The 26,998-nt window shown below is 38.0% G+C and overlaps 1 protein-coding gene across 20 annotated transcripts in view; it reads right to left on the reverse strand.

Moving 5' to 3' along the window:
- DTNA (dystrobrevin alpha) overlaps window positions 1–26,998 on the reverse strand; it is a 403,763-nt gene that overhangs the window by 120,566 nt on the left and 256,199 nt on the right. For all 20 annotated transcript variants that reach the window (XM_037805729.1, XM_037805730.1, XM_037805728.1 and 17 more), the window contains 2 exons: window positions 16,275–16,342; window positions 8,038–8,118 (listed from right to left, as the gene is read on the reverse strand). In XM_037805729.1, the coding sequence (XP_037661657.1) occupies window positions 8,038–8,118; window positions 16,275–16,341 (148 nt within the window). In that variant the 5' untranslated portion in view covers window position 16,342. The remainder of the gene's footprint in view (window positions 1–8,037; window positions 8,119–16,274; window positions 16,343–26,998) is intronic.

Consider the following 26,998-nt stretch of genomic DNA (forward strand, 5'->3'; position numbering starts at 1 on the left):
AACTTATTTCAAATGTTTCCAATTTGCACGGGGCCTGCATGTTTCAAATTTGCATGGGCCAGTTAGGCTTGTCGAATAGAATTTAACCTCTGAAGCATCCAGCCACTGGAGAAACAGGGGAGGGATTTGTGAGTTAGGTATAGGGAATAAATTCTGCTGGGTCTATTGTTCTGTGCGCTAACCCCCCACATTTTGGTTGGGCACCCATTTGTGCAAGATAGTGAAATAATTCTTTTCTTCTCCACAACTGGGTGAGTGTTTATTCCTTTTTAGGAATAGTGCTTGTTTCTCACACTACTTTTTCTTCACACATTTTTGCCCATGTTCTAGTATAATGCTTGGCACACAGTAAGTTTTCAATCTGTATTTATTGAATAATGGATAAATAAGAGCTAACAAAACAACAAAAATCTGACTAAAGCCTCAATGAAGATAAACCAAGGGGCACCAGGAATGGCCTTCCTGCAGAATCCAGGAGAGGCCTGTCTGTCTTCTCTGTCCTCCTGACTGTTCCTCTTGATGCTTGCTAGAGCAGGGTTTCTGGGAGCCATGCCCTGGGAGAGCCCCCTCTGGAGGTCCCTTCGTTTCTCTGCTGACTGGGTCTGAGCCAATCGGAAAGCTCCCAGGAAAATGGCTTGGCTGGCCTCCAGGGCAAAGTCATTGAACCTTGCTTGGCACCTGTAAGATGGGTTTGGGGAAGCTTGAAAGGCATTTCTCTGTATGCATCACTCTTTCCTAACTGACTGGGGCATTTAAAGATGATGCCCTTTCCCAAATTGTGAAAGTAAAAGTACTTAGTTGGCACAGCTTCCTAGTATGATGCAGAAGCAGTAGGAAGGGAATGAAGCCAACACATCTTACATCGGATGTCTATTAACAAGACTACAGGTGTTGGTTCAATTCACAGGTTGTGCAGTGGCAGCAGCTTGAGCAGATAAAGCTTCTAGAGATTTCTAAAAATAAAAATACTAACAACAAACAAAACCCTTCATTTTTAAGATCTTAAAAATAAAAGCAATTAAAGGGAAAAAGGTTTAGTTAAACCTACATCACAATCATCAGGACTCTAAAATCAGAGCTTTTCTCTATCAAAGGCTTGTTCTCATAAAGGGGAAACAATCTTGCTCTAGGTCCAGGGTGCCAGAGAGGAGGAGGTTTTCATGCCATATTACACAGGTGGCTTTAATGAGTTTGTTTATGTTCTGTGCTGCCACCAACTTCCCCACAGGGAATTTTTGGGAACATTGTATACCAACGCAAGGCACTTTTCTTTATTCTAAACAAGTGTCTAGAATGATTCAACAACAGGAATGAAAACATGTATCAAAAACATTTGCAACAATACAAATGAAGATAATTATGGTACAAAGGTTAGTCATCTGCCATTTATTTCCCTAACTGAATGTTCTTGCTTTGCCTTCTGACTCCTTGGGTATGGAGAACACTCCTTTCTCTTCTCTTTTAAATACATCTATTTTTGGGGGAAGGGGGGGTGGCATTTCTTGTGCCTGCAATTTTCACTTTAAAACTTATTTTGTCATCCAAAATTACATACGTCATTATCTAGAAAACAGAAATCCCTGCTCTCGGACAGTGTGATAGCAGAATTCTAAGAGAGCCCGAAGAGTCTTGGTCCCTGGTGTGCACACACCTTCTCCCAGTTATTCAAACACTAATCCAGGTGCTGCTGTGAAGGGATTTTGCTGGTGTAGTTAAGGTCCCAAATCAGTTGACCTTAAAGAGGCAGATAATGGGGTGGAGGTGGGGGTGGGGGGAGCTGACGTAATCACATGAGTCTTTTCAAAGCAGGACGTTTACTCAGCTGCTCACAGAAGACCAAGTCGGAGAGACACACTCAGGCTGGCCTAGAAGCAGCAGCAAACATCCACACCCTTGCATTGCCTATGGGGCCACATGGCAGGGAATGTGGGCAGCCCCTAGGAATGGAGAGTGGTGCCTGCCCGAAAGCCAACAAGGGAAAGCAACCTCTGTCCTACAAGCACAAGGAAATGAATGCTGCTAGCAGCCAGTGAACTTGGAAGAAGACCTCCAGAGAACCACAGTCTCAGGTGACACCTGGATGTCAGCTCAGTGAGACCCTAGGCAGAGAGCCCAGTCCTGCTGTGTTGGATTTCTGACCCACAGAAACAGTGAAATAATAAATGTGTATTGAGTTAAGTGACCACGTTTGTGGTAATCTGTTTAGAAGCAACAGAAAACTAATACTTAAAAAAAATGAGGCAGGGAGGATGGAATGAGCTAGTACATTGGCTTGAAGAAATGTGAGTGGGATATTAGAATTTATGGTAAAAACATATCTCAAGGCTACTCCCACAGCATAAGACCTTACCTAGTAGTGAAAAATGATTCTGGTGGAACAGATTCTTGCATTCACAGAATATTTACTGAGGACTTCCTACATATATGACACTCACTTGGGTTAATTTAGGAGAGAGAGGACAGGGGAGAGGGGAGAGGAAGGGAAGAGAAGGGAAGAGAATGGAAGAGAGAAGAGAAGAGAGGAGAGGAAAGGAGAGAGAGATTTATGTAAACAGGTAACTTCATGTTTTGGTTCATTATAAATCCCAAAAGAAGTTGAGACATTAGAAACAAAAGCATGTGTTGTAACTTAAAGAAAATTATATCTGGATGAAGGATACTTTTGAAAATGTTATTCACTAGAGGAAAGGTATTTTGAGAAACACTGAAAGCATGGATACAAATATATACATTTTTGCCTCCTTACCTTTTAAACAAAATTTTAATTAGATTTGGGTTGAGATGTGCAGAAAGAAAATGCACTGTGAGCTGAGGCTGGGAGGCTGGGCTATCTCCTCGCCTCCTTGGGTTGTTCCCACTATTAAACGGGAGGGAGAGATATTTCTGATCTATTTCTCTTGTTGCCTTTTGTTGTTCATGAACTTAAGGCTGTGTTTCATCGACTACAAAGTAATTTCTGAAATAAGAGCCTGCTGACATTACAGGGTATTGGATCATTAACCATGTCATGCTGACCGAGGAAATAATGTTCTAGTAGAAATTCAGTTACTGGTTTAAAATAAAGGCTGAAATGTTATAATTTCATGCACAGCTTATAAAAGGTATAGGGTATTCGTTTTTGTGGAAACCTAGCAAAAAATCTCAACACCAAAGAGAAGACTGTTCATTAGAAATGTGTATTAGAAATATCATTTTTATAAACTCCCAGCCCTCCACTCAATCACATTCCTCCTCGAGTATAAAATAGCCAAACTGGTGTTCCATGTTTTTAGAAAATTTATCCTTGCATTCTATTAGGGAATTTGCTAGTCATGGAATGAGGAGGGAGGGTATGACAGGGTACAGAGATGAATGATAAGGGAAAGAAGCTAATTTGGAAAACAGTTCCTCTGAAGAAAAGTTGAAGGAAAAGTCTTTTGCCTAAAAAAAAAAAAAGAGAGATGGACTTCTTAACATTCTTCTTTTATAGCATGGGTTGGCAAACTTTTTTGTAAAGGGCTAGATGGCAAATATTTTAGGCTTTGTGGATCAAGAGGCACAATAGAGAGTATCATGTGAGTATATATAACAAGAGAAAAAAATTGCCAATTTTTGCTGATGAAATTCAAAATATAATAATAATTGAGTACAAGTTTTTTTTGTAATAGAGGTATACTAATAAGAAGAATAGAATTCATATATGGGAGGGGATAACATTTTGCTCAATTGGAATTAAAAGTTAGTGTTGCATCTTTTTGGCAATTGTGAATAATGCTGCTATGAATATAGGTATGCAAAGATCTGTTTGAGTCTCTGTTTTCAATTCTTTGGGATATATGACTAGCAGGGGATTGCTTGGTCATATGGTAATTCTATACTTAACTTTCTGAGTAACCACCAAAAGGTCTTCCACAGTGGCTGCACCATTTTACATTCCCACCAGTAATAAATGAGTGTTCCTATTTCTTTGCATTCTCTCCAACACTTATAATTTTCTGTTATTTTTTAAATAGCGGCCATTGTAATGGATGTGAAATGGTATCTGATTGTGGTTTTGATTTGCATTTCCCTGATGGCTAATGATGTTGAGCATCTTTTCATGTACTTTCTGGCCATTTGCATGTCTTCTTGGAGAGATGACTATTCATCTTTTGCCCATTTTTAAATTGGGTTGCTTGTCTTTTTGTTGTTAACTTGAAATATTTCTTTATATATTCTGCATAGCAACCCAAGAGTCCATTAACTGACAAATGAACAAACAAAATGTGATATATACATACAATAGAATATTATTCAGCTGTAAAAAGGAATGAAGTTCTGATACATGCAACAACATGGATCAACCTTGAAGACATCATGTTGAGTGAAACAAGCGCCAGGTACAAAAGGACAAATGTTGTATGATCTCTATGATATGGAATAATTAGAATAAGCAAACTATAGAGTCAGAATCTAGACCACCAAGGGACGGCATGGGGATAGGGAATGGGTAATTAAGTCTTAAAATGTAGAGTTCCTAACTGAGACAGTAGAAATGTTTTGGTAATGGATGGTGGTAATGGTAGTACAACATTGTGAACACAATTAACAGCACTAAAAATATATATATATCTGAATGTGGTTAAAAGGGGAAATGTTAGTTGTATATATGGTAACTAAAAATTAAAAAAAATAAAAAACAAACAACATGGAACCACACCACATAAACAGTGAATCCTAAGTTAAACCACAGACTATAGTTAATAGTACAATTATAAAAGTGTGCTTTTATCAATTGTAAATAATGTTCCACACCAATGCAAGGTGTTACTAATAGGGTGGTATATGGGATTTCTGTATGTTATGCTGATAGTTTTGTAAAGCCATAAGTTCTCTAATAAAGGAAAAAAAAAGTTATCATCAAATTGACTACAAATACTCATCTATAAAAATTATTCTTAGTTCATAGACTGTACAAAAACAGGCAGTGGGATGGATTTAATCCCTGGACATAGTTTTCTGGTCCCTGGTTTAAAGTCTTTTAAGAACACTAGGTGTCAGTTATTTTCAGCATCCATCAGGAATTACACCAAAGGGAACGAACATGAATGACAGCGGTAGGAATCAATACTCTAAGTGGGAATCTGTAAACAGGGTAGGCAAGGATGTGGGGAAGAAAAACATGGGAATTAACCAACATTTCTGATCTTTGAATTTAGATAAAAAAGAAATTCCCTAAAAATCTATATACACCATTCTGTATCCAGACATTTATTTTCTTTAGGTTAACATTTTACAAAGGTCAGTTTTTATGTTTTATCTTCCATTATACAGTTTTTAACTTAGGTTTTTTTATATATACATACAAATTAAATTTTACCTGTAAATCAGGTTTGGCCCTAAAAATAAACAATCTGTTCTCAGTTAAGATGCTCCTATCGATTTCTGCAAAGTGCATACAATACTAATAGTTTCCAATGAAAGTAATGCCCTTACAAATGTATTTCCAGAATTTTTTCTTATTTCTTTTATTGTAGAATAAAACTCTATTATAAGGTACCATAATTTATTGTGGGTTAGGTTTTATTGCAGACAAAAATTACCTTCTTCTAATACAGTGGTGTATATTAAACATTGACCAACGTTATGGCAGAGAAGCACCACTGCTTCTCGTTACCTTTTTAAAAGGAAGACCCTATCTCTGATTAAGGTGAGCCAAGCTCAATTGTGTTAGCATTTCACAAGTAAGTCAGATTATCCCAGCCATTATATTTATTGTCTGGAAGGAAAACTCAGCCAACACATACAGTACTTACATTTAAGCTTCTGACCAAAGTAGAAAGAGTTTTAAAAAGGAGTTTATTTTTAGCAGGGCATTCAAAATATGTATGTCTTTCTCCTTGAACCTCAGTTTTATTCAGTTTGTATCAAATAGGATATCATTTCTCATCTTCAAATGTATGAAGTTTATAATGGACAAAGGAAACAAATAATACTTGTCTGCTTAATGTTACTAACACTTTAAGGCTCAGTCCAGAAATCTCCTTCTCCGGGAAACTACTCTCAGCAGCCCCACCCCATCAGGGCACTGCCTCCTCCATGGTCCCATATCACCACGGGCATATTTCTATTATTACACTTCCACACTGCTGTGAAAATGTGTTGCACAGATTTTCTACCCAATCCAACTTCGAGCAACTTGAAGGCAAGGACTGTGTCTTCTTCACCATCACTCTAACCCTGCATCCTGAGCACAATGTCAGGCAAACAGGAGATGCTCATGATATGTTTACTAAATGAAAGGGTAAATGGATATGCTGAGGGTCAACTGCTCAGATGTGAAGGTTCCATTTTCATCCAGGGATGGACCATGAGGACCAGAAGGGAAGACAAAGAGTTAAAGAGGAGGCCAAGAAGGAGAAAGGGAGTTTATGAGAGAGTAGGGGACTGGGAAGAGGGTCTACAAGGTGTGCACACTTGGTAATGATGAATGCAGGGCTGCAGGGCTGAGTCTTGTTATTTATTTATTTAGCTTTTTTTTTTGGGGGGGGTGGTGGTGATCCTTACCATTTTGTAAAGTCTTTCTGAAAATTCCCATCTCTTTTGAAAGGAGCCTAATGAAGGCTGTGTTTGGCAAGAGCTTTATGAAGGACAGAACTTCCCCCACTAACCTTCCCTTTAGAGGGTCATTGTAGTGGTAATGAGGTAAGAAAGTGGGAGAATCCTAATGCTTTTCAGTGGTGCTTCTATTTTCTGTTTCAAAATGGGGTGGTGGTTTGTGGAGCAAGGGGGAGACTCCTTTTCTGTGGGAACATTTTCCTTGTCCTCCAATGCCAGTACAGGAAAGGGCTTTTATTGGCTCATCAATAGCAAAGACTACAAATACAATTACACATTCCTCCCAAAATCTGTAGTGATTTTCTTTCACTGCTTTTTTTTTTTTTGGGGGGGGGGGACTGTTTAGCTTCCTTTGAGGAAACATGACCTTCCTTTGAAGTTTGACCAACCTAAGTTTTTCTCCCTTTCCCTCCTGCACTGTTAGCCACTGGGGCTGGAAAATGAGCTGCAGATGAGCAGCTTGAGGGTGAGATGCTCACTTCCCATCTTCCTAGCCCTAACTGACCCAAGAAGCCTGGGGCTGGGGGTGGCCTGCCCAGGGCCCTGGTAAACATCTTTTGGAGACTCTGGGCAGAGGGTGGGTAGAGGTATGGAGATGGCTGGTTACTACAGTTACCAAGAGTCTAACCCCATGCCAGCTATGCAAGAATTATGAATATGCACTCTACTCATGAGACATGATGGTTTTCATTCTTTTATTTGTACAACACTCAGAACATGAGAACCGCTGGTAATTTTGTGTAGCAGTCAGTCTTCAAAAAAGAAAAGAGTAAACTTATACTCACGAACTATTAAGCAATATTTTTTCCCAAGACAAAATGGATGGGGTAATATGATAGAAGCCTTGACCTAGCAAAGAATGTAAAACTGCTCATTGTGATTAATGATCTAGCTGGCTGCTTAAATATTAAAATTTGGGGAAAAAGCTGAAGCAAGTTCCTTTGTTGCTTTAAGTCATGTTGTCTCTTCTCTTGCCATTGTCTGATATAGGTAAACGTAGTTAATATCCTGACACAAAGGCTAATTTTATAGTTTCAGAAGGGAACTTAAATGTTTCCAGGAGTTTATAAACATTTTCCAATATTATCCAAATTTAAGGAGGATTCAATGTTTGATATTTTATAAAGATCTTGGAAACCACTTTGTTGGCACATCAGTTACAATATCAAGGCTAAAGAAAAGAAGAAAAACAACCACCCAGAAATAAACTATTTCAAAGGTAGAAATATATACACACCCAGAGACTCATCCATTTCAATATTTTAGTAGTTAAGAGTAATTGAGATTTCAGAATTACTTAGGATTAGTCTCTCTACCACTGAGTATCATAATACCTTTTTCAGTGTTGTGTAAACATATTTTTATCACTATTTGTAAGAAAACCTAGTTTTGCAAACTTAGTAACAAATGTAAACTATTGGATTCATGAGGGTAATTAGTTCAAATAGCTGGCATACTTACAATTGCATTTCTTCTGAACAAACCTAAGCTTGCATGCTGTTCTGTAGGTGGAAAGTCGGATACGATCCAGATCTTGAGCCCCTAGTGGGGAAAAAAGTGCACATATGGTATGCCATGTGTGTGGAAAGGAATTTACAATGTTTATAAATAAAACAAACTGCAGATATAATCCTTATACTTAGCTTTATTTTTAATTTTTATTATAATATAAATATAACTTTAAGATCTGCAAAGGTCTGTTCCATTTTTCCGAGTTCTAGGGGAAGAGAACACATTGAAGATCAGGTTGTGAACCATGTTCATGAACCAAGAAACACAACCTCATCCCTGTTATGCCTGCCACTCTGAAAGCAATCTGTTCATGCTGTGACTGAAACAGCCAGGTGATGGCAGATATTAATATCATCATAAATCACTTTGAATGCATAGTTATTGGTCTGAGAACATGACTGTGAGGTGAGCACTCACTGCTCTGGCATCTTCTTTGTGTGATGTTGGGCAAGCTGCTTTTGGAAACCTTAGTTTCCTCATCTGGAAGATGAGGATGATGATAATAGTACTTACTTCAGAGAACTGTTATGAGGATATAGAGTTAACATACCTAAAGCACTTAAAACAGTGCCTGGCACACGATCTGTGTTACGTAAATACTCACTATTATTACTAGTATCTATCCTGTAATCCTGTCTGTCAACCTTAGAGTTGGAGACTCCTTTCTAAAAAACAACCTCTACTTTTCCTTATACTGTGGCTTCCCATTCCTTCCTAATATAAAGGGAACATGTAGCCCCATATTCCTGAACTACTTTTCTTAGGCCACTCTTCAGGAATCCAGCATGGCTCTCGATCCCCAGGGCACTGGTTCTGAATGTTCAGCTCAGAACCTAAGCCCTTTTGCACTCCACTGCCATCTTACTTACCTGTAAAGCCAGGTTATGGTGTCCAGCTGTTTGGTCAAGCAAACACTGGCCTGATTGTTTCTGTGAAGGTATTTTGTGGATTTAAATCGTTAGTCAGCTGATTGCATCTATGGCTGATTACAACTACAATCAACAGAGGAGACTGCCTTCAGCCTTGAGATAAGTCTCATCCAATCTGTTGAAGATCTCAGAGGGAGAAGTGATGATTTCAGCAGTCAGAAATAACAATTTCTAACTCCAGTTCAGTCAGTCAGCTTTTCTTGGGGAATTCATCAAAACCTTCATCAGAGTTCCCAACTTGTAGCCTGCCCTACGGAATACAGACTTGCCTATAGATATCCTGTCAGTTCTGTTTCTCTGTCCAACAATATTTCCTTCTATTCTCTACCACAGAACCTCCGGGCTTGAGCTGGTCTCCTCACAATCCCCTGTAGATGGGACTGCTCCTAAATCAACACCTGACTTGCTAACGTTCCTTCCAACCCTTGTTGGATTGGGTAAATCTCCAGACTGTGTTTAGACCACACTAGACTTTCAACAAATGCCTGTTCTTCCCCACTATTAAATATTTCGCTTTCTCCAAGCCCCTCCTCAATTCTCAGTCAGGGAGGTTCATAGCTCTAAATTATCCCTATCTCTTCCTGATTTCCTGCCATGTTCAGAACCAGATATAAAGGCCCACAGACATGTATTGAACTTTCTCTTTACTACTGGTACACCAGTAAAATGTGCTACATACATGCTTCAGAATATGACAGTGAGGGTAACAAGTAAGTGAACTGACCTGGAAGCAATTATATTGGAAGGTCAATGAAAGTCAGGATGAATTAGCATGTGTCTGTTACTGAGAACACTTACATTCTGTCAACTCAAACTGATCTCTTCAGATTCATTTGAAAACATCAGTAGTCCTGTTTACTTTGTGGTCTAACAAGGCAGGACTTTTAAACATTCATTCTTGTGAAATATGTTACTTGACTAACAGACTCATTGATATTGAAGATTTAAAGGATCAATGAGTTGGGGACCTATCTTCACCCAATACAGGAATTTCTTTAAAAATGTTTTCAAAAGGAATGAAGTACTGATACATGCTACAACACAGATGAACCTTGAAAACATAATGTTAAATGAAAGAAGCCAGACACATAAGGCTATATATTGTATGAGTCCATTCATATGAAGTATCCAAAAAAAAAAGCAATCCCTAAAGACAGAAAGCAGATTAGTGTTTGCCACGGAGTAGGGGAAGTAGGTAAGGGAGTAACTGCTTAATGGGTTCAGGGTTTCCTTTTGGGGTGATAAAAAAAGTTCTGGAACTAGACAGTGGTTATGGTTGCCTAATACTGTGAACATACTTTATGTTACTGGATTACAATGTTTCAAATGGTTAAGATGATAAATTTTATGTTGTTTATTTTACCAAAATAAAAATAAGTTCTCAAGTAATGGACATTTGGCCAATCCATGTAGGATTATTTCCAATGATGGGGAAGATCAAAATTTAGTGAAAAAAGTGGATTTTGGAGTCAGTAAACCTTAATTCTGTCACTTCCTAGTTGTGTAAACTTCAACAAGTTTTTACTTGACGTCTCAATTTCCTCATATATAAAATGGGGTAACAGTACCTATCTTACTGTCTGGTTAATACATGCAAGGGCCTGACCTCTGCCCCTGGCACATTATGAGCACATAATTAAAGTAAATGATCCTCCTTAAAAGTCTTCCTATACCATTTCTGAGCAACAATAAGTGACAGAAATTTCTTTTTTATGTTTGGTGTTAATTTGCATCTCTGTAACTTGCACTCCATAAACTGAGTTTCCCTTCTAGAGTGACATGATCTTTTTTCCCTGACACTTGGTAATTTATTTCTCATACATTGGAAGCAGCCCTCTTTATCACTCTTGGCATCTTCATCATCATCTGAAAATTACGTACAAAAGTCTCTTTCATCACACAGTTTGAAGTTTAGTTGGGTTGGTAGCTTTCCTGTGGCTTGGTAGCTTCCCCATGAATTTTTAGGCTAATGAAGTTCAATTATGCATCCATTCCAGGTACACTGTCTACCACAGAGTCCAACACATAGTAGGGCTTCAGCACTTGGAAGCTGCTATTATCATTCTCAATATCATCAGGCATGATTTTGAGACCCTTAAATATTCTAGTCATCCTGTTTTACGGTTTGCTAATATCTCCTTAAAATGAGATGTGCAAAACTTAACCAAATGCCATTGCTATTGTCTCAGATCTATAGAAAATATAAAAAGCAATTATTATCTTATCTTTGATAAGGACACTTATTCATGCAATGCTGTTTTTTAATAGCTAGCTTATTCTTCTGGCTCTTATTGAGCTTGCAGTTAATTAAAAATCATTTCTTGAAAAAATCATATGTGCTTATATTAAGTCAGACCTTTTTTGTTTTCCATTTAAACACTTATTTCAGGATGTAATGGTTGGACTTCATATTTATCTCGTTAACTTCTTTCTTTAAAGTTTTAGCTCATGCTTCTAGCATTTCTGATATCTTTTAAAATTTTAATTTTGAAACTGGTACGTCAAAGTTCCTCCCCAGTTTCATATCCTCTAAAATTCTGAGAGATTCATGCAGGAAAACAAGCTCTTTAGGATGCTGGATAACCAGAGACAAACTATCAGAAATACCTGAAGGCTAAATTTGCTTTTTACTCTGGATTAGCATGCAGTTTTATTGATGTTGTTTGGCTCAAGGATCAGGAGAATCTCAATACCTGTAAGTAATCCTTTAAAGGGAAACATTAAGGGCATATGATTTTTGTATAAGTTATTCAAGAATAATGATTTAAATCTCAGGTATAAAAGGAGTATTATGCAGTAAACAGTTAAGTTCCTCAGTTCCAGCAAGACCTTACATTCTGAGCACAGTTACCCTGGCACCTGTGCACCCCCACAGGGATCCTGGGGAGACTTTGGGAAAGTTGCACTGAGAGTTTCACCTGCAACCTCTCTGGGAAGCAATAAAGAGGAAGGCAGAGGTGTGCACTGACTCTCCTGTCCCCTACTTTGTGAGTAGGTGGCCTTAGCTGACCTTCTGTTTAGTTCAAGAATCAGGAGGGATCTAGAGTTAGATAAATGTTTATTTGTGTAAGTTCTTCTTGGTTGATGATGTAACTTTTGAATATTAAAAGGGATGTGGTGAACAATAAAATTTAACTTTTCGGACATAACAGTACACTACCTGGCATGGACAATGTAAGTTGCAACCATAGCATCCATAATGGATTCTAGGTCCCAAACAAGTTGAGCTGAGACACGCTACATCAATTCTTGTTCTGTTTTTCCATGTTGTTTCAAATGAATTTCTTTATCACTGCCCCAATAAGCTATGAGCTTACTGAATTAGTTTTACATGTGTAGTCTATTCTTGAATATCCCTAAGTCCATAGCCTGCCTTGGGAATAGTCACTGATTAAAACCAAGGACCCAAACAGGGCCCCGAGTATCTTCTAGCATGCTACTGGAGACCTTTCTCCAAGTTGATTGACCCATTAATTATTCCTCTATTCAAGGCCACAGCACTACCTAGAAATCTGCTTTATTTCCCTGACCTAGCAGTCTAGTAACCTTATTAAAAATGGAAATTAGCTGACTTAAGTTCTTTGTAAAAATGGTAGAATGTAAATAAATGAATAAGGAAATGAAGTCAATAGAACAATCTTTTTCCTTAACAACTTGAGTTACTATCTGGGGATTACCACTATAATTTGTCCTTTTTCAGCAAAAATACTTTTTAGCTTAAAACAGACATCAAGAAGGTATATTATTCCTATTTAATAAACATTGACAGCATTTTCCCATCTCTTTTTTTTTTCAATGTCCTCATTATTTCTCAAAATTATGATGTTATCACTTTTTTATTATATCACTGGGATACTTTAAAACATGGAGATTCAACTCATTTAAGTAATGACTTAGATTTGGTTCATAATAATGTACTGGGAATTGGGGATAAATAGGTAAGGGTAGAGATGAATACTATTTTCTCTACTGTATATATTTGCAGCTTCTTATAATAAAAATTTTAAAGCTAATTCATTTAAGGCAACTTTATGCTCTGGCAACATCTCCTGAAATCCATATCCATGTCATAATTCAAAGAATGGTAAAAAATGGAGTGTTTTCTTATGGAGTTAAGAAATTTTGATTAACACAGTTATCAGCTGCAAATTCTGTTTTTCCTTTCTTTGGTCCTTCTTTTTAAGATTCTCTCTCATTCTTCCTCCATCTATCCTTTTCTCTATACTTCCCTCCCCCTTTCTTCCTTCCTCTACCCTTTTCCCTTCCTTCCTTCCTGTTCTGGTTTGCTAATGCTGCCATTATGCAGAATACCAGAAATGGATTGGCTTTTATAAAGGGGGCTTATTTAGTTACTAATTTACATTATGAAGGCCATGAAAATCTCCAAATGGAGGCATCAACATGAGTATACCTCCACCGAAGGAAGGCCAAAGGAGTCCAGAAAACCTCTGTTAGCTGGGAAGGCATGTGGCTGGCATCTGCTTATTCTCAGGTTGTGCTTCAAAATGGCGTTCTCCAAATGTCAGCATCAGCTTTCAACAGCAGTCTTCAAAATGTGTCTCTCAGCTGCAGCACTGAGTTCCTTGTTTGTCAGCTCTTTTATACGGCTCCAGTGATTTAATTAAGACCCACCCTGAATGGGTGGGGTAACACCTCCATGGAAATTATCCAATCAAAGATCTTGCCCACAGTTGATTGAGTCACATCTCCATGGAAACACTCAGCCAATGGGTTCCAACCTAATCAACACTAATATGTCTGCCCCCACAAGATTGCACTGAAGAACATGTTTAATGCATACATACTGCAATCAATTGAATGTGCCAGACTTTCTTATCAATTGTTGTCTGTTCTTTTAATTTCTAAAATAATCTCTTTGGTGCTTTCTTTTAGTCTTCTTCTCTTTAAAAAAATATTTCTAGGTAATACTTAGCTGACCAGATTTGCAAGTACCTGGTTCTTTTTCAGCTCCCTGTCTAGACACCACAGATTCCTGGAAGAAGTTACTTTCCAAGTCTTTCTATCAGAATTCTCTGTTAAAAGTCTCCTCTTCTTTCTTTGGTGAGCTGCTGAAAGTCCTGAAGTACCCATATATTTTCAACCTTTTAACACAGTCTCAATGAGATTTCCTTTGTCTTTTGTTTGACAATCATCCTATTAAAATCAATTCCTCCTTTTGAAAGCAGCCAATTGTTTAATCCAGCAGAAACCCACTTAAGGTAGACATGTACTATTTAGCTCTGATCCAAGCATGATGCTGAAACTAATGGAATGTTAAGGTCAGATACGTTTACCTCTTTTTTGTTTGTTTGTTTTTTGGCTGACATCTGAATCTATTATTTGGCATACTCAAGGAAGAAAGATGCACATTTGAGTGGCTTGCTTAACTATTCTGATCACTAATCAGGAGGACTCATAAAATTACTCAGTATAGCCACATGGCCTCCTGAGAAGTTTCTATGACAAGAAAGTTATAATTTGGGAAATCAATGTGCAATTTTCTTCAGTCTAGAAATTCTCACTTGAAAAAATTATTTAAAGATATTCTCTTTCTATGAGTAAAGCACTTATGCCAATCTTTCTTTGAGTTGGACAATTTTAATTCAATAAACTTTTGAAACATATGTGTTTGTCTGTCAAGCACTGCACTGGTGCAGAAAGAACTGGGATAATGTCCTTAAAATCAGATAAGTATTTAAAAAAGCATTAAATAAGAACACTTTTATATTTCTTACAGTGTATTGATACAATCTTTGATGTTACAATGATCAATTCAAGATTTCCCTCAAGATGTTATTACTTTTCTCTTTTACATTAAATGTTAATATATTTTTCTTGGTTTGACAAGACATTGGCCAGTAATGTATGTACCTCTTGCCTGTTTAGTCTACATATCTATGTTACTGGAGGATGCCTGTGCTGCTTTGGGTTTTTTTCAGATGACCAGGTAGTAACTAGGGTCCTTGCTCTGTTGGGTTGGTATCAACAATGGTTTCGATTCCAGGTGACTGGCCATGCCAGGAGTGAAGATACAGCACCAGACATGACCTCGGAACCTGGATGGCCTTGGCTGAATCTCTTAGGGACACTTTGGATGTGTTCCTGAAAGTAGAAAAATCTAGAGAAAAATCCAGGAGCACAATTGAGATTCCGCATAGCAATTTTAATTTTCTTTCGTCTTTGTTAGTTCTAATATGGTCTTGGTGCCACCAAATTATTGGGAGATGATAAAAGAAAATATAAATCTCATTATCTGGGACTTTTCTTTATCTGCTTCAACCCTCATTCTTGCCGATCAGCTCAATCTTCAGTAGAAACCTAATTTTGTCTATTGCCTTCCCAGGGAAAAAAGGCTTACAATGCACTCCTGCTCATCCTCATTCCTTAAGCAAGGAAGGAGAGATAAAGAGACAATATGAGGATTGTATTTTTTTAAAATAACATTTAAGATGAGATGTCTTTTCTCCCCAATGTCAACTTCTTTTTCTCCTATGAATAAGAAAAACGGTCTATAAGGAAGACACTATAGCAACCAGGTACTTATATGAAGCAATGCCCTTTATTAATGAGGATTAATTACTAGAATCAGGAAATATAGTCTTAGTTTGGCTTTCCTGTGTACAGTGGGTCACCTCCAAGTCCTTTTTATCTTTTGTTTTCCTTTGCACTTCTTAGAAATGTGTGTGAGACAGATTCTCCCCTTCTGTATAAGATCCAAATAGCAGCTTATAGCTTGGTTCAGTAATCCTCTTTCCCATGTGAACACATGATATAATTTTGCAGATAAAGTATTCAGTGATTCTTTTGACAAATTTTATCTACTGCCTATTATATGCCAGTACTGATAGTGCAGAGGGATGAACACATAACTTGAAGTTTAGTGGATTGTATTAATGTCAACATTAAATGGTACATACTAAGTCTCCATCTATGTATATGCACACCTTGAAGTTTAGTGGATAGCATTAATGTCAACATTAAACAGTGTATATTAAGTGTCCATGTATGTATATGAACACACATATAAGCTTTTTCTTTCATATAAAAAGTATAGTCTATTAACAAATTATGATGAGTCACTGACTAATTTAACTCTTACCTAATAAGAGGCCAAAATTCCCAAGTGTATATTTTATCCAAGGAATTTAGAATTTTAAGAAAACTTACAAATGCCAGAAGCATTGAGTGATCCTTTTTAGTCTTTCCATGTGTGTTCAATGGAAATTATAGGATGTTCCTTATAAGTTCCATACTTACTCATCTCTGCAAACAGCTGTCTTCTTTCTGCCATGGTATTTCCTCTTTTCCCACTATCTTCAATCATTCTATGAGACAAAAATGGTTACAATGTGTATTATCCTCATGTTAATGAAGGGAAACAGTCATTTATATACATAAATACACTTGCAATATTTATGCCACAAACAGAGAAAAAGTATTTATAACTATATATTAAAAAAGTATAGCTTTACTTTTACTATCCTAAATTGCTGTACATATTTTTCCATATGTAATGTTGCTGGAATTCTTGGAGGGGGTATAAACTTTTTATGTTCTAAAATAATAAAAATAACTACAATAGAAAATAACCCTGGGCTTTAACTAAATATAACCATCCACATCTGGGAGGTGATTCATTTTACATAGATTCTCTTTCAATTCTGGGAACACCTGCAAAGAATATGGAGCAGATATTATGGTTTCCAGTCAACAGATGATGAGCTAAAGAATCTCATGGAGTTAGTGTGGGGAAGGGTGTCTGTTCTGCCTTCAAGACTACACATGTGCCTTGTTCCGTCCTGCTGCTACTTGTCCCTTGTGCAACCAAACCCTCAATTTAGAAATAGGTAATTTTCTAAATGTTCATTTCTAAGTTAAATATTTGGAACCTGAAACAGTTTTCCTATACATAGTAATTTTATGCAAGGTAGTTAGGTCCACAAAGTTCTACTTAACGATACTATTGTCTGCAGTGGAACTATTTAAAAAATCCTATTAAAACACCAACATTTAAAACAGAGAACAGCAAAAAAAAAAAAAGAAAAATGTAAAATTTAGGAGGAAAACAAAAGAATGAGAAAATTAACAGAAATGTTGTTTAGTCATTTGGGGGTTCTGTGCTACATATCAAGGATTTTATAGATACATAAATTTAATTTTTTTACTATATCTAATTAAACTTATAAAAAGTAAAGCTTCCTCTCTCATACACACATATACACATGTATATGTATATATGTATACACAAACGCACATGTGCGTGCACCACTATAACTTCTGTTTTGATTCTCAGATATGGTTACCCTAAGGCCAGCTGCACTGCTGTTTCTTCCTGTCTTTCCATGGGCCTCACTCTCTCTCGATGGGCTGTGTCCATGCTCTCCTTTGGTCTGTACAGCTCTCTCTCTATGCCTAGCTAAAGTGCAGTCACTCTTCATGTCTCAGTTCAGGTGAATCTTCCTCCGTAGTCTTCCTGGACTCTCTGTGACTGACTGGTTTGCCGTCTACCTTCTGATCTCCACAGCGCCCTGTGCCTTTCTCTCAATGCTAAGCATCTTTACTGAGTGCCCTCTGTACCCCAGGAACTGCATTAGGCTCGGAGTTACCACAGTGGTCAAGGCACGGCTCCTATCCTCAAGGTGCTACCACTGTGGTGGGGAGGACACGAAAGCATAAAAGCAACGAAAGCATGATGTGGTGGTTAAACCCACAGAACTGGAAAGAAAAATATATGCACACAGGAGAGGGGCTGATTACCAGGGGGAAATTTAACAGAGTTACGAGCAGGAGACTGCTAAAAAGGTAAAGGAGCTGTGAACCAAATGACTCATCCGAGGTGGAAAGAAAAACTGATGAAAGCAATATTGGTCAAAAACAGCATCACCAGTTGCTTTATGAGTCAAGGGTCATTTCCAGGAAGAGAAAGAAGGACATGGAATAGCCTTTCTGTGTACATGTCCACAATGGGTGGTAACAGAACTTAGGGTCCAGCCTAAATAGCAATTGGAAAGGAGTAGAGTTATCAGTGAAGCTTCCTCAATTTGGTAACAATTCAATGCTGAACAATGTCCTGTATTTTCTTTTTGTAAGATTTTTAAAAATCTTACAGAGATCTAGGGAACAAGGCCCACTTCGTGATTCACATAACTCTATCTCCTTCATTCCAGAGGAAGTGGGTAGATAATAATCTGACATTCACAGAATAGTCTGGATGTAGCTTCCGATTTTTATTTCAAGCATGCAGAAGTAGAAGTGAGGCAATATGAGAGATACCGGATAGGACAAGCGATATGTTCCTGCATCTGTCTACATTCTGGAATGAGATGAAAAGAGCCATTAAAAATAAATCACAAAGGATGGCAGGCTGGAAAGCTCTGATTGAAAACGCTGGGGAGGTAACGAATGGAATGTGAACTTGCAGCACTTTCTGCCAGTACTATTAATTTGGTACTGCTTGTGACATCTCTTTTACTAGTTAACTTTTTGAGTGTCTCTCTGAAAGATTTTTGAGGACAGCAACCTCACAGTGCTCAGCAAAATACAATCTATAAATGATATGACCGGTTAGTATTTCTTGAATAAGGAATAAAACAGAAATAGAATGGAGGGGAGAGGAGAGAAAAATGAGCTAAGTTTGCTTTCCATAAAATGGACTTTCAAATGTATTTCCAAAAACTGACTCACAGAAAAATTGCATTCAACCTTACAGTAGTTTCAGAGATTAATTATTTGAAACGAGAGAAATGAATTTATACTGATTATAATCTAGGATCATACATTTTAATGCCAAATTATGTCTCATGAAACAGAAGTTGAAAAAGAAGCAAACTACATTGTTGTCAACCTTAGGTCTACTCATCACCATTTTTGATTAATTAACTCATAAAATAACTATCATTAGCTTCAAAATAGGTATTAATTCTCATTTCTAGGTAAAATTTGTACTTTAGGAGGAAAAATTCAGTGGTGAGAAATAGTAGAAAGCAAGACACATAATTATAAATATTAAAAGAAAAAAAACACACTTTTCACTTTTACACCAGTTTCCTGGGAAGCAGCACTATTAGAAAAACTGAGAAAACTCTTTTATGGCCCACTGATCATTGTCATAATAGTGAAAAAAAGGGGGGGGGAGGGTAGCTGGCAGTTTATAGTTCACACTGATACAAAAGAAGATGACTGGACACAGTAAGCTTATGAATCAAATACACATGAGCACCACTGGAGGCTCCTTAGTTTCCAATTTAACTGATAAGTGGGACTTGAGATACATAATGGTTGACTGCATTTTCTTTGCTTTTGAAAGAAGGAAGAGCAAAATCTTCCATGGGGGAAGGAGGAGTGCTTTTACAGAGAGCAATTTTGCTTCTGAAATAGCTGAAATTGCCAAGAACCTCTGCTTATCATGAATTTCAGTGTAACACCAGCTGCCCAAAGTCATATGGAGGAGATGAAGGGGAAAATAGCCTGCCTCTGATGATACCAATGCATGTCACAAGGCGCGTGGCTCACTGGCAGGCCTAATTTGGTCAGTTTCTGTTGCTCCTTCATGTAGATGAGATACTTACAACCTTAGAATATTGGAAGATTACATAAATGTCAAGAGAACAAGAAGTACTAACAGTGATAAATGAGTGATGAGCCCTGTCAGGTGTTTCTTTTATGAGAGCTCCGTCCCATGAATTATATGGGACATGTGTTATTTTGCCTTAGGAGAATCCATCCATTCGTTTACCTAAGAAATATTTATTTAGTAGCTATAATTTGTCAGATATTCTGCTAGTTTCTGGATGCATAAGACATGATCCTTGTCCTTGAGAAGCTCTAGCCTAGAAGGGAAATAAATTAGTCTAACAAATAATTACACTATGGTGTAATATGTACAGTAATGACTGTGAACTGCTGGATATAGTAGTGTATCTCTGGGAAGATGTGAAAGAGGCATCAAAGAAAGGGTGACTCTGGAATAGAGTTTTAAAGGATGAATAGGAATGTTCTAGACAGAAAAGAGTGAGGAAGGTCATTGTAGTTGGAGGGAATCATGGAAAAAAAAATCACAGAGTTTTAAAAGGTGTGGTGCTTTTGGGAGCCAGGAGGAGTTCAGTATTGCTGGGGATGAGTGTGAGTGGAGATGTTGGAGAGGTGCATAGGCACTAGGTCTAGGAAACATTAGTTGTTATGTCTAGACAATGTAGGGCTTTCCTATAGGAGCGTGGAGGCCATCAAAGGTTTTAAATAGGGAACTGATATTTACAGATTTAGGTTTTGGCAAGATTATTCCAGCATGTTGAGTGGAGGAAAGATTGGGAGATAGGAGGGTGGGGATGAGAGCGAATGTTGAAGAGGGCGAATGCTGGTGATCTAGGAGAGAGAATATTTTGATTTAAGAGAAATTTAGGAGATAAATTCAATAGGACTTTGTGACTCACAGGCCATATGGAGAATGGAGAGGTCCTTGGCTTGTGGTCTCCCATAGTACTTCATACATATTAGGAAATAATCTGCTGCCTCTAAGGCAATAATGAATTTGTTGAGGTGAGGTCACCGAGTTAGCCTTTTTTCAGCATAGCCATTGAAGGAGGGCTGCACAATTGGACAGTGAACTCTAATTCCTCACCTCTCTCATTGGGGCAGGGAAGAGAGAACAGAGTAAAACAGTTTGGGAACTGCAAGAAATAAAATAAAATCCAAAACTAGGGCATAGAGTGTTAGAAGAAATGGGAATTATATTTTGGTGTAGTGAGAATAAATTCACAATGAAGTAGCACATCCTTGAATTACTTCCTTCATGACACATCTTTAGTACAGCACCTCCTCAACAAGCACGCATTTCTATTACATGTTATGTGTAAGAAGCTTTAAAGGTAGAAGCCTAAACTAGTAGTGTCTTATGTTTGTATAACATTCTAAAGATTATAAAATGCTTTTCTCTATAACCTTGTGAAAACGCCGGGGAGATGTTATTATTCCCAAAATAGAAACTCAGGCAGGTGAAGTGGTTGCCCAAAACCATAAATTATTTTCTGGAAGGGAAGAAAATTGAATCCATTTTTGCTTTTAATGTTTAAATTTCTAGGCTAGTGTGGATTCTAATCACCAGTAATCTAATTCCAGTTGCTACTGTCCAATAGAAATAGGTTTACTGAAATTGGTAAATTGAAAAGAACTTTATAGGATTTGGTGATTGCAGGCCAAAAGGGGAATGGAGAGGAAGGACCCAAAGCTCTCAAACTCACAGAGAAATTCCTTTGTGCACTGCTTCTTTATAGAATCTTCCCATTTTAAAATATTGTTATACTGGAGATGATCACTGAAATGAAACATAATTCCCAGTGTCCAGAATTACGTGAACCTAGATACATATAAACATACACACACTGATTCACACTCTCACTATTTAAATCCACAAAAGCTGAATGTTTCTTAATAACCTCTGGCTCAGCTTTGCTTCTTCTTGTACTTTCCCATACACTTAAATCTTGCAGACTTTATGTCTAATATGAAGAGATTGCGCCCATGTTTTATTTTCCTCCATCTTGCACCAGGTGGATGACAAGATGATGCTGGGTTCAGCAATCACCAACTGCTGCAAACCCTGAAGTTAATAATGACAATGAAGCCTATTTCAAGCTTCTTTTCTCCTTTAATTGATTTATTGGTGGACTGCTTCCATTTCTGCTAATGAGGAAGGCCTTTGATATGACTTTCTCAGATTTACATTCTAGTCCTAATCTTTGGCAATATAATAAAAAAGTATTCAGAGCTCTTTCCTGAGGCAAAGTATAATTGCATTTGCTTTCACTTGCTAGTCCTTTATCTAGATGAGCCCCTGACAGTAGGAAATGCTGTTGCTAAAATAAATGACTATAGTGGGTATCTGACTTTGTCTTTTACTTTGAACATCATTCTGTACTCTTGGAACTTGGGTCTTTTTTTTTTTCAGAGGTGTAAGTTCATTCGTTTAAAGTAATGATCAGCCAGATTGGTTATCAGGCATTTGTTCCTCCCTCTAAAGCATCCACCTATCAGTTCTCAGCTTTTTCTGCTCATCAGACTGGTCTGGGGCCCTTTTAAACAATGCAAATATCTGGGATCTACTGCATCTGGGGTTGGGGACTGAGAATTTGTACCTTACAAAAGCACCATAGGTAAAGTTTAGATGCACAACCTGGGCTGAGATAGACATATGGCTCCAGCTAAGTTTGACCAGGACCTTATTTGGTACAACATTAGGGTGGAATTATTATGTTGCTTTGTACTATGTTTCAGTGGCTTATAAGACTGACTTTCAAAAGTATTTTGAGCCAAGGGAGAATTAACAAAATAATCAATTCTACTGGGGAATGTAAATATACATAAACATATAGATACATTATTTGGATACCTAATGAGGCAAACTTTAAGAAATAGAAACTGCTTTTAAAACGTGAGAAAATCTTTTTTATTGTAAAAAATGGAACTGCTTTCAGTAGCTCTAAGTCAGGGAGGGACCTGTTGTTTTGGGGTAAGGGTGAAAAGACGTGTAAGGGCATTCAGTTTGTCTTGGTTTCATGTGGCTTGGTAAGAAGCTAGTGCTCCTGCACAAAGGCAGCTGGTATCACACCACATCCCTGCCTTATTTTAGCATGAGCTTAAAGACTGCAGAGGGAGGATGAGAGAAAATTGGCATGAATGAAAAGAAATCTTTTGGTAGGAAGAGCATAAAAATTGCCACTCTGTTATGTAAAGTCCAAAGATGTTAGAATGTCTCTGAAGGACTGGGGGCCCTGCTTAAGGTTCATATTCATCAGAAGGACCTCAAGGAGATCCAAGGGGAGACTACCACAGGGAGGGTCTCTCTGCACTGCTGTGTTTAGCGCTGCACTAGGACCTAAGATTTTTCATGTTTTATACAATATGATGGGCTTTGGGTATGTACATCTGTGTGCGTGCTTGTGTGCACGTGTGTCCCTCAAGAGCAACCATATTACATGTCCAGTCCCTCTTTGTCATGGGGGGACCACAGCTGATCCTAACAATGGAGAGAGAGGCCTCCTTGTCCTCCTGCTGGGATGGCCAAAGTTCTCAACTTCTGGGAGGGGTGGGTGTTAGGGAATAGCTGCCTTCTGATCATTTGGGACTTGACTGGTTCAGTATTAGATGCTATTGTTATTGTTCATAGAAATAGGTCTGTTTTTTTTTTCTTTGCCTACATGTCTAGTAAATGAAAACAATTAAATGAAAAATTTTCCTCTCCCTGCCCCCCACACTAATTAGAAAATGGCCTATTTTTCATTAACCCTGCAATAGGACAACTCCAGATTTTACAAATGAAGCTTTGGACTGAACTTATTATAGTGGGATTTTACTGTACACATACATAAACATTTATAAAGGTGAAATTTGGGGGGGCAACTTCAAAGACTGTAATTCCAGAATTTGTTCAATTGAGTTGAATTTAGCTTCTTGATAAAGAGGCTGCCAACACGACAAGATGTATTTAGCTGGTTAAGTAGTGCAGTGATGTCCAGTCTAAAATTCCTGTTAAGATTCATATCCTTTAACTATCTGATAAAGGATATGGGCCGTTACTCCACCAAAATGGTCATTGCACAGACACATAAATGAAGGAATTATAGATGTTGACATGGGCTGATTTGGGGGAAGAAAGCGAAGATATGGCAAGGATCAAAGGTGGTTTATTTTGTGGGGCATCAGCTGCCAATCACAGTGGATCCATCTACAGTGGGAGAAAGCAAGAAGGCCTCCTGAGGCCAGAAAAATCACAAAGAGGCCAAGGCAGAGCATGGTGAGAAGAAGAAGACAGTGACGGGCGTCTCATGGGCTTCAGCCACAGAAGCTGTAGGTACCAACCCAATGCTCACATGTCAGAGAGAAACTTGCATCTGGAAAATCCAACTGCATTAGGACATTACCAGCTTGACTGCTGGTGCTTTAAAGGACTCTAAGCCATTTTTCATTTTAGATCTTAGAAAGAGGAAAAGAAAGGAATAGACCCTCCCTTGCCCAATTTTAATGTGCTGGGAAAAAATGGGGGTTGCTAGAGACCACGGGCTAATTGTTACCTGTACTTCTGGGACCATGACCTCGTGAGGAGGGATGGGGAAAGGAGAGTAAGAACAAAAGTACAGATCTGAGCCTTGGGCTCTAGAAGTAGGTCAGGGACATTACAATTTCTATATTTCTTATAGGGGAAGGGAATGCTGAGTTTGGAGAAAAAGGAAAGGGAGAGGTGGGAACTTATATTGTTTATTCTTTTTGTTTGATAGGACAAGAAAATAAGACTTCTTATGAAAGAAGAAATAATAGTAATAATGACAAGAATGATAATAATAGTTTCCTAAGGCTGTCATAATAAAGTACCACATACTTTGTGGTTTGAAACAACAGAAATACATTCTTTCACAGTTCTGATGGCTGGAAATCAGAAATCAAGGTGTTGGCAGGGCCATGCTCTCTGAAGGCTCTAGGTGAGGGTCCTTCCTTGTCTCTTCCTATCTTCTGGTGACTGTTGGCAATCCTTGGTGCTCCTTGGCTTGGAGACGCAAGCCTCATGTGGCATTTTTCCTTGTGTCTCCTTTAGGGCTACCCTAAACTAACCAGTATGACTTCATCTTAACTCGAAACATCCACATAGAACTTACATCCAAATAATTCCTATGTTCCAGGTGAACCTTAATTCTGAGGTAACACTATTCAACCCTATACAATAATAATAGTCATCATTGCCACAACTCTATTTAAAACAATTGCCATTTTAAAAAGTATTATGATGAGCCACATACTGTGAAGGTATTTCCTCATTTAGTTCTTACAAGTACGCTAAAAGGTAGATACTACTACTCCCATTTTACTGATGTGGAAACTGAGGTTCAGAGAGATTAAACAATTTAGGCAATTAGGGCAATCACCCAAGTGAACAACTGAAAATTTAAAACCAGGTATGCATGACTACAGAGCCCACTGGGCTTCTTAAGAAAGCCCCAAATGGAAATGTATGAAATAACACTCAGGGAACACTGTTTTTCCTGAGAACAGTTATGGCAGGATACTGCCCCAACACACACACACACACACACACACACACACACACACTGAATTGGGCTAAAGCCGAAGTTATGTGTTAGTTGGTGCCAGAAGCGGTCAGTTGGAGGTAATGGGTCATGCAATGCCTCACTTTTGCTAAGGGAAGTGATCTGCAAGCCATTAGGTGACCCTATCCCCTGCATTTTCCCGTTCATTTCCTTTTGTCTCTCCTGTTCTTTACATTTTATTCTTTTTCTGATGCAACCTCCCCTTCCTGCCCTTTCTTTTCGCTTTCCTTAGATCTTCTCTGCTCCTGTAATCACTTTCTTCATTTTTAAATGTATTAGGGAAAATGACTCAAATCAACAAACTACAGTTGTTGGCTTGAGAAAGAAAAGACTAGGCACTTATAGAGGGGAAAAGAAATACCGAGCATCATGAACACATGCGCTGTGAATCTTACAGAGGCACAGAGCAGGCCTCGTGGTGATTTGTTACCACCATACGCTCAGACAAGCGAGCTGCCTTTTGATAGTATACGGATTCTTTTTCCTTTTTTTTAATTAAATTCAGTTTTATTGAGACATATTCACATACCATACAATCATCCGTGGTGTACAATCAACTGTTCATAGTACCATCAAACAGCTGTGCATTCATCATCCCAATCTATTTTTGAACATTTTCCTTACACCAGAAAGAATAAGGATAAGAATAAAAAATAAAAGTAAAAAAGAACACCCAAATCACCCCTCATCCCACCTTATTTTTCATTTAGCTTTTATCCCCATTTTTCTACTCATCCATCCATACACTGGATAAAGGGAGTGTGATCCACAAGGTTTTCACAATCACAGTGTCACCCCTTGTAAGCTACATTGTAGCATATGGATTCTTGAATGACTGAACAAATGAACAAGGAGTGGGTGGACATCTATTTGGGGTGATTTTAATGGAAGTAGAAAAATCTCCTTACCCTGAAACCTCTTGTACCTGTCCTATGAGTCATTGGGATATATCTTAAAATTTCACTGTGAGTTCATTTTATCCCCTTAAACATTCCCCTGGAAGAATCAGAGAGTTCACCTAAGTATAATTAGTTCAGTTGCTTTCTTCTTAATACCTGGCTTAGAATAAAAGCTGTGAGAAGATGGAAATTTTGAGTCACTGGGAAAAGGAAGTAATAATGGCTCTTGGGTTGTTTCTTGGAAGGCCAGTTCTGCAGGACGTGCTCCAGAGGCCACGAGTGGAAACTATCTTTTGAGATAAGGAAGATGGTGGGGCAAACGGTGGATGAGGGCTAAGAAAGGTGGGTAAGAGGATGTCAAAGTCATCCACTGATCACTACGTATTCACAGAATCAGAATCAATACCAAAGCATGGAAGAACCCAGATTTCAATTACAGTAAAAAGAAGGTAAGAAAAGGTCATAGAAAATGTCTATTAAAATTTCTTTAAAAAGCCTTTTCCTCTCTGATTCTACTATATGTCTCTGAAAATTTATTTGCACCAGAACCAATATTTTTAAAGAACAAATCTCAATAACTCTAAATTGCAGAAGGAGCTAATTTGTTCTTTAATAAACATGCATTTAAAATAAGGGCTTAAGGAAACCTTCATTTAACAACTTTTCAACTTAGTGTTATGGGTCAGTAAATGTGGAATGGAGGCTAATCCACAGTTAAATATTAAATTAATTAATATGCTATTTTTTCTCTTTCTCCTCTCAAATTCTTTTTGTGGAGAATATCCCAGGCTGATATAATATAAAACGACTTATAAAACAGCAGTGACATTGTAGGGCTCTGATGACTGCTGACCAATAAAAACCCTGCCAAGTACGTGGGCTTAATGAATGCACAAGCCAAAATTAAACAGGCCACATGGGAAAGGAACAGGCAGAGTATAAGAGCGGCCAACAGTTATGGCTGCAAGTTCCCCCGCAGTAAACAACG

Source organism: Choloepus didactylus, chromosome 16 (genome assembly GCF_015220235.1).
Source record: "Choloepus didactylus isolate mChoDid1 chromosome 16, mChoDid1.pri, whole genome shotgun sequence".
Lineage (NCBI taxonomy): Eukaryota > Metazoa > Chordata > Mammalia > Pilosa > Megalonychidae > Choloepus > Choloepus didactylus.